Source organism: Chelonoidis abingdonii, chromosome 9 (assembly GCF_003597395.2).
Source record: "Chelonoidis abingdonii isolate Lonesome George chromosome 9, CheloAbing_2.0, whole genome shotgun sequence".
NCBI classification, from domain to species: Eukaryota; Metazoa; Chordata; order Testudines; family Testudinidae; genus Chelonoidis; species Chelonoidis abingdonii.
In genome coordinates, this window is record NC_133777.1 from 18,236,582 (window position 1) to 18,256,167 (window position 19,586).

At 39.9% G+C, this 19,586-nt stretch overlaps 1 protein-coding gene across 1 annotated transcript in view; it reads right to left on the bottom strand.

The window, feature by feature from the left end:
- Positions 1 to 19,586, bottom strand: part of XYLT1 (xylosyltransferase 1) — a 339,335-nt gene that overhangs the window by 87,132 nt on the left and 232,617 nt on the right. The window contains exons 4-5 of the mRNA XM_032790486.2: positions 16,402 to 16,574; positions 15,520 to 15,722 (exon numbers count right to left, since the gene is read on the bottom strand). Of these exons, the coding sequence (XP_032646377.1) occupies positions 15,520 to 15,722; positions 16,402 to 16,574 (376 nt within the window). The remainder of the gene's footprint in view (positions 1 to 15,519; positions 15,723 to 16,401; positions 16,575 to 19,586) is intronic.

The window sequence follows — 19,586 nt, forward strand, 5'->3', positions numbered from 1 at the left end:
ATCAAGTCCAAGACTGAAGACAATACAGAAGAACCAAGTGCCGCATCAGATCTGATCGCATGGTCCAAGGCTTAGTGTTTACAAAAGATACAGAATGAAGCCCATGTTGCAGCTCTGAACATCTCAGACACTGGAATGTTTTTGAGTAACTCTGTTAGTGATCTGGTAGAGTGTGCTATAATCCTTTGTGGAGGCAAAGCACCAGCTGCACCATGGGAAGCACTAATACAGCCAGAGATCGATCTTGACAACCTCTGTGAAGAGATTGTGGACCCCTTTGATCTTTCTGCAATGGAGACAAAGAACCTAAGTGATTTCAAAAATTGCTTGGTATACAGCTAAAAGGCCAATGCCTATCATACATCTAATATTTAAAGGGAAGTTTCCCACTGAGATATATGTCCTTTAGGGAAAAAATACTGGTAGATGAATAGGTTGGTTAGGATGGAAATCTGAGAGCACCTTATGTAAGAATTCTGAGTGTGGTCATAGGGAGCCCCTGCCCTTGAAAAATATTGTAAATGGGGGGTCTTCTATCAAGACTCAATTTTATTCTCCAACCCTGATGAGATAGCTACTAGAAAGGCCGTCTTCATAAATAAGTGAAGCAAGGAACAGGTTGCCCTAGGTTCAAACAGAGGTCTCATAATGTTTGTAAGTACCAGGCTGAGATCCCAAGTCAGAGTAGCATCCTTTACCTGGCAGTACAGATTCCCCAGACCCTTAATAAATATTGAGAACTCAGGGTGTGCAAAAACAGAAAACCCCTCTACTGCAGAATGAAATGCTGATATCCCAGCAAGATGAACCTTAACAGAGCTAATTGATAAACCCATTTTTTTTTTTTTTTTTTTAAAGTCCAGCAGATAATCTAAGATGAATGAGAGCAGAAAAAGTTCAGGGACAAGGTGGTGATCAGTGATTGAAACTCATTTCTGAGGGTCAGTAATTTGAGCTGACTCCCTTGTACTATTTAGCAATACATGTTGTACCCCTGTCAAGCAGATGGATTCTAATCCTGCAAACCATATAGGAGCCACGCACGGAGATAGAGGCATCTCGGTTGGGGTGAAGCACGACTGGTGCCATGGAAGAGGAGATGAGGGACAGTCAGACGCTTGAACACCGGTTGGACATACAGGTGAAGCAGGTATGTATACTATGCTTGCCTCAGTCAGGTCAGTACTATGAGGATAACCCTGATCTTTTAAATGGTCTTGTAAATGGCTGAGATCTGAATCTGATGGGCTGTACACCAGTTCCATAACTTTATAGCTTTGGCATATAGGGAACAAGATCTCACTCCTCCCTGTTTGTTCAGAATCCTGTAGTACCAGGAAGCACTACTAATCCAGAGACCGGGGTCTTGGTACCAAGAGTTATTCTGTACCCATAAGCCATGGGGACCCCAGCTTGACTAACACTGACAAGTCCCTGTAGCATCAGAATTCCTGTCATACCAGGTGGGTCAGTTTTGACGCAGCAGCTGACTTGAGTGGTGCTGTGGGTTTGGAGTGAGTAAGCACCAAGATAAAGGTTTGTGCTTCGATTTTGTCAGTACCGATGGAGCTGAGTGGGAAGGCATTGCTGTTAAATCTGAAATAGATGGTGGTGATCTGGAGGTGGACAGCACCGGGGCCCTGAAGTGTTCCTCTGAAGCGCTCCAGGATCTCCCTGCTCTGCTGGTGTGAGAAGAAGAGTTTTTTGCCTCCATAATACTGGACTGGGAGGCCGAGGCCTCTGACACCATAGATTAGCAGATTGGGCCTTCTTGGAACCTGGCTCTTTGTGGTGGGAGACCAAGCTCCTCTTCTTCAGAGCCCTCCCTAAATCCTCTGAGACCTTTCCCTTCTTAGGCCAAAGCCAAAGGGGCACTGGATCAGCCTGGAGATTGATATACTGGAGAGAGGGTCTACCAACCTGACTCAGAAGCCATTCAAAGGGCGAGTTCCATCAGCAGCAACTTCAGTTTAGTCTCCTGAGTCTTCCTAGCTCTAGATTTTAGAGCTAGGCAAAAGTGACACTTTTGGGAGACGTGGGACTCTCCCAAGCAATAGAAACACTCAGAGTGGCCATCGCTGATCAGGATAGCCTCCTGACAAGAGAGGCAGCATTTGAAACCTTGCTAGCCAGGTATGCCCAGCCAGGCCAAATAAGCTCCCCAGAAAAAATGGGAAGGGGAAAAAAAAAAGTGAGGGGAAAAACAGAAATCTCTCACAACAATCCAATTAATTCTATACTAACAACATTACCTTGATACACTAAACTGACTAAACAACCACTACAGAACATGCTGCGGCACACATGAGCGCAGTCTCAGGCCGAGGCAGCAGAGAAGGAGCTGAGGGCGGTGTGCCTGTGCAGCCCTACGTACCCATCCAGCGCAGTGTGAAGTTGTACAGAGCACATGTGCAGGCCGAACCGACGTTTCTAACAGAAAATCTCTGATCAAGGGCTCAAGAAATGCATGCACACCTTGAGGTTCCAACAGCATCTAATGTGGATCCATCACGTTTAAAGGATGGAGTGGTGGCCTTCATCCAGAAGACAAACATAAGATATGACTTAAGGAAGCCATGATATGCTTGGCCAGAAATGTATGGCAACTGGAGGAGGAGTTAATAGTGAAATTACAATTGCATGTTTAATTCATAAAAGTGGCCTAGCCCACTTAATTATACTTGCTACAAAAATCTCAATAAAAAGAAAGTATTTTCTAAACAGCTGTGAATACCCAAATATATTTAATTATTAAAATCAAAACATTACTGATTTTTAGGTTTATCTAAGCACTGGGATTTTATATAGTAGAGAACGATGCTGCCTACTTTGTGTTTTTCCATGTTTGTCAGCTGTTGCATATTCACACAGAACATCATCTTCCCACGTTACATCCCATTTTGATGAAAACAATAATCACTGATTAAATGAGCAAGTCGAAAGAGCTGAGAAAATGATCAACAAGTCCATTACTCAAATTAGGGACTCTGGTTAAATAAATAAATAAATATATACATACATGCATATATAAACCAATCCAGATTTTGGATTGAGGATTTAATAAATAAACAAATAAATAAAAATGAGTGCGACTTTTAGCAATTTCTTGTCACTATTTTCCAAATTAAATTCTCTAGTGTTTGGAATGAAAGAGCAGAAAGTAAAATTAAATACAAGTCCAGATTAAAGATGACGATTCACTTTCCCCTCTGATTTATACATTCTTTTCATTTATCTGAGATTTTTTACACAAGAGAGTAAGGAAGATGCTTTCCTCATTACGTTGAGTAATTATAATAAAAAAGCACTCATTTCCTTCAAAGGAAAAGAGAAGAAAGTGGGAGGGGGAGGGGAAGGGAGAAAAGATTGTGAATATTTTACATAATATTCCAGTCTGCAGCAGAATCAACATTACTCTTTCTAGTTTACTCACTGTGCTAAGGCTTCATGGCATCATGTTCTTTTTTAGAGCATACAACTCAGCAACTGGAAGACTCTGGCAACTCTGTGGAACCTACTGACTTCAGTGGCACTCCACAAGGGGGTAAGTACCTGCCCATACAAATCTCATTACAGGACAGATATAGGGGTAGATGCGTAATGTCAAATGGATACCAGTATAAATGATCAAGATACAGTATAACCTTTGGGGAGATTTAAGATTAAGAGCAGTGCAAAATTAAGAGAAGAAAAGTTAGCCTGAATATTGGGAGGAAAAAACTCGGCAGCAAGGCCTGCTAAGAACCAGACAAGACATTTTTTATGAAAATTCATGTGAAATTTCTTCCCAGTTTGGTTCACAAGATTTCACACCCTGAAATTTTTGCAGATTTCCAGGGGACTGAGGATGAGTGTTAATAAATTCTGGCTCTGACACATAAAGTGAGGGAAGCCATTTTCAGAACAAAGGACGCCATCAGGGAAATGCCCTATTTCCAACCCCAATAAGTTTATGTCAAGAGATTGTTAGCTTGAGCACCTCACTGATCCCAGCAGCTACAGTACCACAGAAGCATTGCTTTCCAGCTGCACAGAACACAAGCTATGTAGAGGTTTAGAAATTAAAATGAGCATCTTAAATTACACCCAGAATGTTATCATAAGCCAGTGCAATATCCTCTCAGGAAGAAGTTCAAATTAGTAGCTGCATTCACTATCCATAGTGTGTAGTGTGGTGCCAGGTGTATATGTAGCTCTATGAAGACTGCATTGCAAAACTCATGAACTACTCTGTTGAGATAAGTCAAGAAAAATATCTCATCTTTCTGCTCAGGTGCAGATGAGAGTAACAGCAGGAGTAGCCAGGAATACTTTCTATCTGGAGCTGCAGCCAATAAGACCCTTTACCTGGCAACTTGTGAAGCAAAAAGGCGAATGCAATGGAGCCTGGATGAACTGGGCTTAGCAATCATGGTATTTATTATACATTTTGATTCCTGTTAAAGTTGTTCAGAACCAGTGATATGGGAAAGGACAAAAAAAAGAGAGGCACAGAACTCCCCCTCCTATCACCACAAATATACTTTTCTTCTCACAAATTTTTCCTTATCAAATGTACCAAATCTCTCCACACATCTTTAAATATTAAATTACTGAAGGGGGCCTCTAAACACCATGCTCCTTCAGCCTTACATTTTAAATCTCTTCCCAAATGCCCAACATCCAAATTCTACCCTCAGTTATGAGATATTCTGTCAGATATAGTAAAGAAATGTATCGTTCTGTGGTACTTTGTGACCACAAGTGATAGTGGAAAGTGTGCCATATGGTACAGGGTGCATATGTAGAGACATGTATGAATACTGCACATAAAACTACAAAGGTGTTGCTCAATCCTAGGAGCTGCAAAAAGCCAACCACTTAAGTGCTCAGCACCTCACAGGATTGAGCCCAGAGTTACCAAAATGGCACCGATAGGGCAAAAGTAGGTTTGCCTCACCAAATGAATACATCAGCACGTGCCACTTTCATCTAGTAGCAAATCAAATGCACTGAGCAGGAAAATCAATTATCACAAACTGAGCAAGAGTAATGTGGACATATCTGGTCACTATGCTAGGGAACAGTTTGGTTGGCCAGAATACCTTGAGTGCTCCTGTCTGCTCAATCATTTTCATAGGTGCTGTTCTATTTATGAAAATGAGGTCTGTTTTTCTAATAATATTTGCATTTACACACTGTCTAGTTGTCTCCATGGGAGCATAAAAAGTTCTGAATTTGACCTCTTCCTTATCCCCACTGCATTTTATCTTGTTCTCATCAATGGCATACAAGATATTGAAAACACAACAATGGATGCTTGTAACTTCAACATCCTTCTCAACCTGCTGGAAGGTGATGGGCACCTGATTATCACCCAAGTGAAGGTTCCAAACAGTAGAGAGAGGAACAGGCAGTTACTGTATAAAGTAATTCACATGAGTTTCCCCAGTCTCACATTCCAGGTGAACACCCTAACCCCTTGGTGACTGGCTATTCTGTGGTGAACTGGCCTGGAAAAACCTTTCCCAACGAAAGTTTAATTGAAAAGTTCCAGTTTTGCTGAAAGAACATTTCATCGTCCATTTCCCAACCAGTTCTAGTTACTAATTTTTTCCATTTTCTTTATTCAAATAATGACTTTTCCTTTTTTAAAAAAAGGTCTCTTGTTCCAATGAAGTCTAGTTTCCTTCATAAGACAATCAGATTCAGTGCTTCAGCTCATTCACACACACAGTGATCTGGTATTAAAAAATATCAGCCTGCACAATTTAATTTGTAGCCCATTTAAAACAAGATCAGAATTTATATCTGTAAACTGACGGACAAATCTTTACAATCTGATTGAGGAAAAACGTTAAAGTTGAATGGCAATTTATTTTTCCAAAGCTAGTTAATCTAATCCTTGCTTAGCTGTTCTGTATGCATTCCCCGCTTAAAAATCACTGCTGAACAGTACTGAATCAGAAACAAATTCTGCTTACCCATTAACAATGCTATTAAAAAATGACTTAATAAACTGCAAGTTGTTATTTCATCACCACTTTGACTTACTACCAGATATAATAAAGCAACTGCAAAATAATAAGTGGCATCCTGAAGTCCAAACAAAAATGTCCTTAAGGTAATTTCAAGATCGTTAATTTCTTAAGAGAACTCTGTAGAGGAGTCAGAAGGACTACAGAGGGGGAGAACATTTAAGTAATACTACAATAACATCATTTTCTTCTTCAATGTCATTTTTTAAATTCATTAATGATTTTACTGAACTTTATAAAGAGTAATTAAAAATACAGAAAAAGTCCTGTTCACAAAAATGCAGTAAGCGCTGTATGCCCATTTACCAGTAGCTCCCTCTGAGGACCCCTTTAATTTAAAGAAGTGGAACAAAGGAAGATTCACACAGACAGTTTTACAATCAACGGTTCCCTAGTCCTCTACATGGGAATAAGTGTCAGCGCCTGTGGACCTCTCTGCATGATCAGTGAGTATGAAGAAAAGGGCCAAGTCCTGTTACCAGTTACACCCAGGAAATCTCAGGAAATCTCATTGAAGCTACTTTCATGGGAAAGGAAGGAGAATTTGGCTGCCACAGTAAGTAAGGGCATGGGTTTAATAAAAAGCCATAAAGCTCTGAAGGAAATACAGCCTGTGAAATCCCACTAGTCCTTTTTAAGCCTAGAAGAAAGAGCAACTCTTACAAAAATACTAATGTATTCTGTGAAGGGATCCAAAATACTAAAGCCTAAAAAAATGTTACTGTAGTGTTTAGGGTCCATTACTGTCAATCACTTCAGAATTATTACTTTTTTATACATATAAGACTGGATTTTTGGTAAGGTTCCATGGAGGACTAGTATTTTATACTTCTTTATAAAACTATTTTTTCTCAATAATAAATAAATAAAAAAATCACATCCAAAAGGTAAATGGCATACAGATGATAGCCCTTTGGCATTTCAATGTGGCACCCCCACCCCTAGTAAGCAGCCATGGAGCCAAGCAAGAGGAGAGAAAAGATACCAGCCCATCAGGAAGCCAACCAAGTACTCAGATGCTGCAGTGCCCATTAAACTGTAAAGCCTCGAATTTGGAACCTTCCTCTGCCAAGCTTGCCAGATGAGTGGTCTCAGATGCTGGCTCAGATGATGGAATTTATAGAGGAAGAGGATGAAGGGTTGAACATTTAGCACTGCAATCAACCAGATGATGTACTGCCAAGGAAGTACTGCAATTACAAGGCTGTTTTTGAGCAGTGCTGCTATTTTAAAAATGTGCTTTATCAATACATCTCTAACCCCTATCGAGGTCAGATTTCCAAAAATGTCTTCTAATTTGGGGCACATCCGTTTTCTGGTGCTGAACTTCAGGCTCCTGAGGTTTCATTTTCAGAGGTGCTGATCACCCACCAAGTCGCAATGGGAGCTGCAGGTGCTGTACTCCTCTGAAAACAGAAATGGCTTTACAACCTTCAACCCAAGGGAGCAGGTGGAGAAGGGAGAGAAAACAAAACCCTGACTATGGCTGTTGTATCCTTTCAGCTTTGAAAAGATACAAAGCTGAAGAAAGTTTACTTTAGCACCAGACACAAACAAAACTGGTAAAGCCATACTCATATCAACACATCTTCCAAACTCTTATGAACAGCACATGTGAAAACAAGCATTTCAGAATGTTAAATGCCTCATTGTTTGCTCTGGTAGATTAGGGCATGTGGACCTAGAAGACAGTTTAAAAAACAAAACAAAAAATGTGTACAAACAAAAGTGCATGGCTGTTGCACTGGGGAGAGGTGAGGAAGCTGTTTGAGGTTTAAGAAAGAAGCACACATTTGAAATTCTAACAGAATGCAGATTTAAGAAAAAAATACAGATAAAGTTCTTTTTGGACATAAAATAAAAGCTTCCCTGTGAAGAATTAAGAGTGGTTGATGTCTGGCTTGCCTGATAAAGATATTCTAAGCAAACAATGTCAGCAGCTATGCAGAGATAAAAAAAAAAAATCTCAGGCACTAGCGTCTAAACAGATGTTCTTTTGCAGTAGTTTTCAACCTTTTTTCATTTGCGGACCCCTACAAACTATTGAATGGAGGTGGTGTGAATCCCTTTGGAAATCTTAGACATAGTCTGCAGACCCCCAGGGATCTGGGGATCACAGGTTGAAAACCATTGTTCTACTGCAATGCTACCAGATCTATACGTCCACCTAGATGTATTGATATTACCTACCAGTGTTTCATTTAAGGATATTGTTCTAAAGGAGGATTTGGAGAACACCAAAACATTGTCTGCACTTGGTCCAGTGTGCCATCAGCAGGGGCTGAATCTCAGAGAAAAGTTCTGGTTGATGGCCATCCATCTCCAAATTGCACGGTGCCCAAGAAGTGAAAAACCAAATTAGTAAATGTTTCAGATAGAAGCTGAAATATAACAGCGAATGTCACTTGTACCACAGTTGCTCCAGTAACAGTGGGCTCATGGTGGAGATGTGGCCATGCCTCATTTTCTCTCCTTGGCTGGGTAGCTGAACAATCTCACTGGAAGCTCAGCCCCTCCTGCTCCCTTCCAGTGAAATGAAAGTGCAAAACAAAACCAAAAGACCCAAGTCTTCACTCAGTCTCTTCCCATGGGTCACAGCCCTCCCGCAAGGATCTGTCAATCTCTTCCCCTACTGGGGTATAACACTCCCCTTGTGCCCCTCACATTCTCCTCCATGATCTATAGCTGTGGAGCCCTAAATAACAGAACAACTGTCTGCTTCATCCAAAAACTATTCCCACTTCATTACACCACAGGGCTAAGCTCTATTAGAGACCTTTAATTTCCCTCTTGGGACCCTGGATTTCTAGCCACACATCTCCCATTCCTTGGAATACTTTACACAGCTCTTTGACTATACCTCTAAACCTCTTCTCAGGCTCTTCCAAAGTTCCTAATGGGCCCTTTGACTGGAGAAACCAAACCATCAGGTCCTATGCCCCTCAATTCTCTCATCACAATGCATAAAAGGTAGTTTTTACACACAGCTTCCCTTCCCAGCATTCCTTGCTGCAAAACCTACAGTTTCCATCAGAACCAGGAACTATTAGACTTAGAGTATCTTGTTTTGGGGTGAACCAAAAACAGGGCAGGGCTGGACTGGGAACCTCCCTTAAAGAGCCAGCATACCCTGTGACTGGGCCCTCTCTGTTTTTTATTTTATTTCTAAATTGGACCAGTCGTCTGTTAGTTTAACTCCTGCATGCTGAACACCTTGAAGATTTTAGAGCTTTCCTGGAAGCAACTCTGGCAGGTTGGAGCCTGTTTGTATCTTTAGTGATTTAATCGACCTGTTTGAAACCTAGTTCTCATTTTTAGTTATTTGCTCAAATACCTGAACGTTTCTGTAGTTTGGTCAAATGATGAGGAGAAATTATTTCCAACCCAAATTATTTCCCACCCACATGACGGCTAGTTGGGCAGAATGAACAAAAATAATCTCTGATGTCATTTCAATAAAATTGAAGTCACTGGTGTTTCCATGTGGGATGAATCTGGCCGAATGCCGAAACAAGGATCCTAGTATTCACTCTGACTGTTCTCTCACCTGTAAGATAACTGGAAAGAATGATGAAATGCTTCCCTAAAGGCTGACTTTCTTCCTGCACCCTCTTAGGTTAAAATTATTTCCAACTGCCAACAGACCTGAAAATCAAAAGACCGCCCAGACCTCTCCACCCCAGCAAACACTCTTCTGCTCAGTTTTCAAGGACCGTATTTGTCGCCTGGTGTGTTTTGTATATAGTTCCCAAAAGGTTATTTCATCTGGTTGCTCAGAACTGAGAAGAATTCTAAATAATGACGTTTCTCAAAGTCATGTTGTTTTAAGTTTCATTTTCTCATGTCCCAAGGGAGTGTTTGAGAGCAGTTCCTGGCACGTGGTATATCAAGCATATAAAACAATTTTATATACATGATTAGACATGAAAGACTTGCTGAAGCTAGGTGAGTGAAGACAGCTTTCTTACAGTTCTTAGAAGAATGTTCCACTAGAGAAAGATATGGTGCTTGTTCAAACAAGACTCTGCTTGTTGTAGGGACAGTTAAAAATAGTACATCTCTCTTAAACAACTGGAAGTGCGGTCTAGTGAACAGAGCCAGGGAGGAGAGCCTTATTTCATGTTAAGTAATTATTTGCACTTGGGAGACCCATTTAACTTCTGGGTTTGTTTACCCATCTGTGATATAGGTTTTCGTACTATACAGCTTTGTAGAAGCATCATTAATGTTTATAAAGAGCTTTATATCTTTGGATAAAAGTTGCAAATATTTGTTAATTATGAACACTATATCAAAATACCAAATAATTTTAAGCAACATTCTTAGATTTTTTTTTTTTAAGTGCTTGATTAAATTTCTTGATTTCTTCTTGGGCTTTGCCCACTGACATGAATATGAGTAGTGCACAAAGGAATGAGGACAATATACCATACAATTAAAAATACTGAGAATTAAAAGGGGCATACAGTGGACCATCCCCAGCCAGTGCAGGATTGGTCCCTACTTTATGAGTCTGATTCTGAGGAGTACTGGTAATCTACTAAATTCCACTGACTTCAGCATCTATTGTAACAAGATTACTCCCTATATTTTCTCCCAGGCAACTTTTAAAATGTACTAGGATCCTATCGCTCCACTCTGGAGACTATTCCACATGATAGAAGTCTGAGCTGAACTCCTGAATAGAATCAATAACCCTAATTGCTTTCCCGAAGGCAGAAATGGTCTCCTCATGCAAGATATGTCCTTATACTAAATGCAGATACTCACATAGTATTATTTACTTTTTGTATTACAGTGGTGATAGGGGGCCCAATCAGGGATCGTGGTCATATTGTGACAAGCACTATACACACCAATTTTTTTAAAATAAAAGGGTGGTATTTCTTGCCCCTCATTGTTCATAATAGTCTAGAATGTGGAGAAACCTGTACTATGGACACTTACAATACGCAAATCTCTCTCTAAAGTGTTTCCAAGACTTCCGGTAATAACTTCATTTGATCTTTAATTAAAGACCAAGCATTAGCTGGCAATCAGAATCTGCTGATCCTGTTGGTGATGTAGACTGTTTTACTGCAAACTATAAATATTTTTAACTGTTTCATTACTTTTTATGTTTTACATAAGCACTGTGCCCAGAGAAGCATTGACATGACACTCACGGTTAAATCATCTCACTTAACTTCTTAATCTGAGAGGAACAACACTCCACCTGCCACATTATCTAAAGATTCTTGCAATGTACATTAAACATTCAACATCAGTAGGTGCCCTACTGTAGTTCATCTTGTCAAGAGTGAAATTTCAGTCCCTAAACATAAGAATGACTGCCTGATGTGGTCTGTATGAAACAATAAATAATGCAAATATGTACCCATAGAAAATAAGAGGTTAAAGGCATTGATAGCTTTTCCATTGGGTTCTGCTAACGAGGGTTCCCATTGGAAATGACTTTTAGATCATGATAACAAAGTGGCAATAGGAATGATGCTGAAATAAAGGGCAGGTGTGTGTTGGTTTCTTTTATTTTTGACTGACTCTAGTGGTTTTGAAAGGGATCTCTCTGAAGATTGATGTCCTCTACTCAGACAAAAACTACATTGGAAGGAGAGACAATTACAGGTTCCCCACACTGACCCCTCCTGCCCTGAAAGGATCACTTCTATGAGTGAGTGTGTAGTACAGTTTCCTGGCAATTAATCTCTGAGCTTGGCACTTAGGATGTTAACAAGGGTGCCAGTTATAATATTGGTCCATGCTGCTGAGAATCGGACACTAACCAATCATTTCATGTAGGACTCAAATTGCCAATTGCTTAGTGATTAAAGGAAAGTGTTTTGCTAATGAATTTGGCTAAATGTTTCTTTGTTGTACTGAATTCATTATTATGACTTGCATTGCAGTAGCATTCAGGAGTCCCAGTCATGGTCCAGGATCCTGTTGTGCTGGGTATTGTACAAAGACAAATCAAAAAGACAGTTCCTGCCCCAAGAGCTTATAGTCTAAGCATTAGCGTATGAGGAAACGGTTAGCAGGAACACTTAGTTTACCTTCTCTAGCCCATTCATTGTTTTACACATATCTATTATATTCCCTCTTACTTGCCACTCCATAGGTGCCGACTTCCCCTCTTTCCCGTGGGCGCTCGATCCATCTCTCTGCCCCAGCTGCCACTCCACACCTTCCATGAAGCCCCCTTCTTTCCCTGAATCTTCCCACCCCTGCCCCTCCCCCATTCCAACCCCTTAACGAAGTCCCTGCCCCAACTCTGTCCCCCCCCCCTCCCCTATTCCAACTCCTTCCCCAAATCCCTGCCCTGGCCCCACCTCCTCCCCTGAGCGTGCCGTGTTCCTGCTCCTCCCTCTCCCTCCTGGAGCGTGCTAACGCTGCCAAACAGCTGTTTGGCGGCGGCCAGGCGGGAAGCACTGGGAGGTAGGTGGAGGAGCGGGGATGCGGTGTGCTCAGGGAAGGGGAAGGAGAAGGAGGAGGAGTGGTGGGTGAGGGGAGCTTGGCTGCCAGTGGGTGCAGAGCCCCCACTAATTTTTTCCCTGTGGGTGCTCCAGCCCCGGAGCATGCCCAAAGTTGGCGCCTATGGTCACTTCTCTAAATTGAAGAGTCCCAGTCTTCTCATTGACCTCTCATGGGGTATCTTCTCATGCCTCTAATAATTTTCAGTACCCACCTCTGAACGATTCTTGTGGGGATAAATGAGAAAGAGATACCTGCAACTGTAATGTAACCCATGAACACACCAGGCAATTCGTCAGAGAGATCTGGGCTTCACAATATAAAGATCGTGCTGACCCTGCTCTATAGCGTGTGTTGTGCTGTCTCACAAAGTTGGCTTAGCATGCATCTATCAGAAGAGAAGGAGCAGGGGTTTCAGTGTCACAGATGGGATGACAGATGGGAAGCGAAAGCTTAGTGTGGAGCTGCCCTGGATAAAATATATTAATCCACAAAATTCATAGGTTCTTATGCTGGGAAACCTAACAAAACAATTGCAATATAGCGAACCAGAGTAAGAAGTGTAAACTGCTTTTAGTCTATTAGCTGGCAAATCAGTATGGCATCTGAAAGAAAAAAAAAAAACCTCAAATCCTTTTCTTGTTATTTCTTGGAATAACATGGCGCTTCCGATATGGTCTACAACTGTGGAGGAAATGTCTTTCTAAGATTGTGAAGAACACCATTTTACAGCATCTCCACTTTGAAAATGAATATTGCATATTCATATATTTGAATATATTTTTGATGGGATAACATTTTACAGGGTTTATAATGCTAAAAGTATTTTAATTTCTTTTAACTGCACCTATATCTCAGTTATTAATGAAAACAACATTTAAAAATAAAGAGTGTTCTTTGAAGTGCAGCTTCTAGATGTTTGTCATGTTTGTGTAAATTCTGAAATTTGAGTATTTTGACAGAAATGGGAAGTGTGCACTTCCAACCAACGACCTATAGTTGAGAACCCAGATGCAATTTCAAAACAACAGAGAAGTGGAACTTCACGATAATTTCCATTGCTGGGAAGAAAAATGTGTAATGTCTACACTTTAACTGCACTTGTTTAGAGCTTCCACTATTGAAAAAAAATGTTTAATAACACTATATTATAATTGTGACTCTATTAAGATAGGGCCAGCCAAAGTCTCAGCTATACATTATGGGACAGTTTATGGCCATATTTATAAATTACCAACCAAGCTATTTTAACTTACCCCAGAGGGCAATAATTTACTACAGAATGTTACTGATCATGGCCCCAATCTCATAATAGATGCCCCTGTGCAGACTTTCGAGCTGACATGATGTCACCATAAAATTCCAGTCTCTAGTTCCTCTGCCCTTATATCATGGTTAGAGCTAACAAGATGCAGCTATTAGAATAACTCTGAACTAGTTACACTGTACTTTCAGAGCTCTAGCACCTAATATCTGACTCATCCCTCTCCAGGTCCCTAGAATCTGCAACCCTGTAAAGGGTGTCCTTGGACCATATCTCCCCTATCATCTCCCCTCACCATTGGTGTGCTGTGCCTTCCATTACACTACTGCTTGGGATCAGTATAGCACTCCTTAGCTTGAAAGTACTCTAGATGAAGAAACAATTTAGTCCTCCTAAACAACTAAGTGAGGGATGCAGGTAGGTGATCATTATTGTTGCCACTTGAGAGGTGGAATGATGAGTCATATTTGTTAAGAGACTTCCCCAAGGCTACAGAAAGGGTCTCAATCATCCAACATTAAAAATCTGGAGTTCCTATTTCAAATTCTTGCATTCAGATCACACACACATTCTCTAAGGTTCTTACTCTTTCAAGTTACTTTCCTGGTTGCTGCACACGTCCACAGAGCTGGCTGCATTTCACTGGTAATGGATATGTATGGTACCAAAATCGTGAAGCCCTTATTCAGTTTTCACTATATCTTTACTCAGGCAAAAACTTTCACCGACTTCAAACATAACTTGAAGGAGAGTTTTTGAGCAAGGACTTCAGGGTTTGGCTCGTAATTTGTGAGGTGCTGTGGAAGCTTTTGAGATGAAAGACTATGACAGAGCAAATGGAATATGAGGTGCTAGTATTATCAGGAACACTTTACAACATAATCACATGTACGAAAAATGACCCAACAAAGCCACTTCCTCTTTCTTAATTCCCTTCGAAATGGTAGGGAGTAAAAAAGTCAAAAGGAGAATTTTCTGTTCTTTATAATTTTAAAGCCTAAAAATAACTGTTTAAGCACATTTAGATTTTTTTAACCGAGAATCTACTTATGCACAGTTTAGTGAAACTTATTGAATGCAGCTGTGGGGCACGAGTTCTGTAACTTCAAGAAGACTATAGTTTCACTTAGAATCACAAGCATGGTCATGTGGTGATCCATTAACTTCTATGTCTGATGCCATCTGAATGAAGTTATTCAGGCAACGGTTGGTGCTGAAGATATATATGATTCCCAGCAACTTATTTGTCACTTTTATCATCATTATCCTGAGCAGTAAAGGACCAAAAAAGAAATACCACAACATTTCTCTGATGGAATCTATCTATCTATATGCATATCATCCAAATTTCTTGAAACACAAAGTTCAACTGTAGCAAACTGCTTACCAGAGTTCTGTGTGGGATAATTTTCTTCAAGTTTGAGGTTTACAAACTGAAGAATCAACAATCCTGAGTCACTTAGCTACAGGCAGTCCCAAGCATGAAAACAGTGTGCACACAGAATGTTTTTGTGCTTGTGGTGCCATTGCCTCAGTAGCAAAAGTGCTGATGCCGGACCCAGTGACAATGAAGTACGTCTTTCTTTTTGAGATAGGGAGAAGCTACAGCACTGAACTTCCTGCTAGGGACTGATGAAACTGGTGCCCCAGTTAAATGTTCCTCTGTTTCTTGCATCAGAGTACAGAAAAGTTTGGCTTTTATCTCACTAAAAGTCCATTGTTCATTTATGAAGAAAAAATACACATTTTAAAAAGGGGTCACCATACCTGATGGGATAGTCGGCAGCACTAAGATTAATGAAGAAATCCCAGGGCCAGTCATTCATCTCAATTAAATCCCTCATACTCTGTAGATAGGTGGACAGAAGACTTGCTCCTCCCCAGATAGTTGCCATTCGCCAAGGGGTGACTCTCACATTCGGATACTGGCTAGCAAACTGGAGCACTTTCCGGTGTAGATAATTGGATCGCTTTACAGGGAAAGAAAGTAAAATGTTCAGCAGACTAGGAAAAAAATATAAAATGAAAGGATCCTCCCTGCTTGTGTTCTCTAACCAACTGAACATCTTAAAATCTGATGTTTTCCAGATCAGTTGATTCTAGCCTGCAGTCAGTTTAATGTTAAGTCTCTAAGGTGCCAAAAGGACTCCTCCTTGTTTTTTTTAAAATACACTGAGAACTGTGAATGGTATCTGGGATTTGATAATTTATCTAGCAAATATACTCCCAACAAAATTCAACAATTGCTAGCCATTTCTTCCGTAAGATGTGCTAAAGAACACATCCCTTCATTCAGTGGAAGCTAATTTGAAAGTGTCAAAAGCCCCCTTTCTTTTATTCTCTTTGATCACCCCTGGGAGCACTGATTCCACTTTAAATGTACAATGACTTATCAGTTATCGCTACAAAACATAGGACAGACAGATATGGACAAATACCATAGACATCAGGAGAAATGAAGGCAGTCACAGAAGGAAAGATTTAAAAAACAAAAAATACAGTCAGGCACAAAATATAGAACAGACAGAAAAACAAAAAAAGTGATACATACCGTATGCAGCAGAGATAAAAAGAATATTGGAGAAGGTGACAAAAATGGACAGATTGACAAATGGTGAGACAGGCAATTTATAACCAGTGATATATTACCTTGTCAACATGAATGTAATAGAAATGGTCTTTATGGTAAATAGCCTTAAACATGCGTTGGAGCTGCCGAGAAGCTCTGCCATGAACAACCAAGACAAATGCGATCCTGACTGGGTTGGCAGGCATGTACTCTATGGAGTCCTCATCCCATAGTACATTGTTGTTGGCTTTTCCTGTTTGAAAACAAAACATAGTAAGGACATCTCTGAGTGCATCTGCAGAGTGGGGACAGATAGAGCATCTTGTATTAAATTTTGGCTCTTTTTTTCTTTTAAACAATTTTTAATGTGAACTGAGAACTCATAAGAGGTGCCAGGTTGATTGCCCTAGAGATCAAACGCCTGCCTCTCTTTAGTCACAGAACAGGTTTCAGAAAGCATGAGCAGAAGCAATGCAAGCTTTCCTTACGTTGCCCTGCTTATGCGCCTCAGCCAGGGCCAGGAGGAAGTATTCCAATGTTTTTGACCCTTAACTGAATCAAACCGAATAAAACCAAGCTCCATTGACTTCGGGAAAACTATGCAGATTTGCATCAGCTGAGGATCTGTTGCAAAATCTTTTAAAATTTGCTAATCTGTATCCAGGGCAACACAACAGTGACAAAGACAGAAGAGTACTTGAGAATTGATTATATTTTGAATATTATTTAACCTTCGTTGCTAGAAATCAAAATTAAAGCACAGCTACTATTTATGTGGCATAAGCTCCCGTAACTAATGGGCCATGCCCTTGCGTGGAGTAAATCAGCACAGTTCTATTGAAGTTGGAGGAACCATGCCAGTTTGCACAAGCAATGGCCTAATTATGTTCTTGTATTCCACTGGCATGACCAAAATCTCAAACAACTATAGCATGTGCACTGCTGTAATGTCATCTATAATAGCAGTCATAAATCAAAATGTTTAAAGGGTGACCTGCAAAATATGAGAAAATAAAACTGGGGTTTCAATTGCTCTTTGCTTCTTTTCAATGTAGAAGTGGGCCTGACAATACTTTTTTTAAAAATTCAAACGTTTTTTCCAGCTTGTTTTTATATCAGAATTTCTGATTTTACCTTGCCTGTTTGTTTTTCAAGAATACTCTATGGAGAACTAGAAAACTAGTAAGATTATGACAAGAAGTGCTGAGTAATTGAAGAGCCAAAGGTAATGGCTTGTTCAGAACTTTTCAAATCCTTTGTTCTGTGTGTGTTTGTTTTTGTTAACCTCTATTCAACTCAAAAACCTCATACACAATTTAGAAGAAAAATATCTTTGTTAAAGAGTCAACACCCCTGCCTTCAATAAAATTCTCTCTCCATTTCTCTGCTCCTTTAAGGAAACCTCCAGCAAACAAGACAGGCAGAGCCTGATCTTTCTAAGTTAAAAACAACAACAACAAAAAGCCCACACTACTTTCAGACCTTCTTTATATTTTAAATCAACTAAAAAGGTACCACACCATTTTTCCCACTATCTATGTTGTCTTTAATATCAAAAAGCATTACATACAGTATCATTATGTTAAAAGTGCTTCAGCCCCATAAAGAAAAACATCAGGTTTTTCCAAGTCTAATAAATCCTAGCTGCCATTTTGGATTGTGTCCTCTGAGAAGCGAATCCATTTAGATGTCTTTAAAGGTCTAAAAGTTTTGCTTTTGTTTGAAAATGCATATTGAATTATGGGTAATACACTTCAACATGCGCAAAGCTCAAATGTATACTTCCTGTCAAAACTTTTAAAACTTTGGAAGCAAAAAGTTACGGTGCAATCTAGTGTGATAATACTTCTACAGTTACTTTGTATTTACACAGAACCTTTCAGCCAAATAATTTAAAGTGCTTTATAGTCAGAGCATGTGTACAAGGTCAATACAAATTCAGACAGAAGTAGCTACAGCACGATAAAAACTGCATCAACACACTACTACTTTACAAATATTAGTTAACTAAGCCTATCCCCCCACCTTTAGAGATGGGCAATTGTTGTACCCATTTTACAGATTTACAACAGAGAGTCTTGCAAATACTATAGGGTCCATTTTATTTTTAAAATATCTGTCAAAGTAATTATTAAAATAAGTCCAGTTATGTTGATTTCAGTTTGATTCAATGCAAGAAGCAGGGGAACTGATGATTGTTAAATCAAGAAAAGAGAAAACTGACAGGAAAAGACACTTTATATTCAAGCTTTAAGATAAAACAATAAAGTAAACATGGTCAATATGAGCCATCAAACTTGCGATAATTTTTAAAAGCTTGTTAATTTATTAATTAAAGAAACAAAATATGGAGACGAATTACATTTCTTTGCTTGATATTTATTTTTAATTTTTTCCCCTTAAAATGAGAAACCGACTGCATGCAAGGACGTATGGTGTCACTGAAGGTTCTCTAAACAATTTCGTACCCTTGGCTACGCTGAAATGTTAATATCTCGTAGCAGGACTTCTTAGCTAATGAATGCCAATAATCATCCCAAATGTAGCACAGTAGCACACCTGAGGCAAGTGCCTATACCAACATCTCTCAAAACTGGAACCCTCAGAGGGAATATTTTTCTCCTCTCAGTAGCAGGAGCAGACCAGTATCACCAAAGGCTTTGCTCTCACTGTCCTGATGGGATCGTGGAAGCCATATGTATTAGAATTAGTAATTCTCTGTAACAAGATTCCCAAAGACTTCAATGTGCTTTGAACCGGGGCTTTCAAACACGAATACTGTATACAACACATATTAAATAGCCATTATGTTGATTCCTGCATTTAAAGCACCATCACAAAAGGCTTAACAGAAGGGGAAAACCGACATCCTCAATGTGGCCTCCTAAGTAGATGTCTCACTGGTAATATCAGTGCCCACAATTCACTGCATTTGCAAAAATGTGGATGCAATTATATGGTGGCTTGAAAGTGCACCCCTTTAAAAAAAGCCAGCACAAAAATTCTGACCCCTTAATTTTAAAAGGGATATGATCAACTTAAAATTGCACTTCTGTTTGATGTTCTTGTTATCCCACCGCTAATAGTAAGAAAAACCTAATAAGACAATAACTGCATGATTAGAGTAAAAACAGAAGAACAAAAAAACACGGTTACTCACCTTTGTAACTGTTGTTCTTCAAGATGTGTTGCTCATATCCATTCCAGTAGGTGTACGCGCCGCGCGTGCACGTTCGTCGGAGAACTTTTACCCTAGCAACTCCAG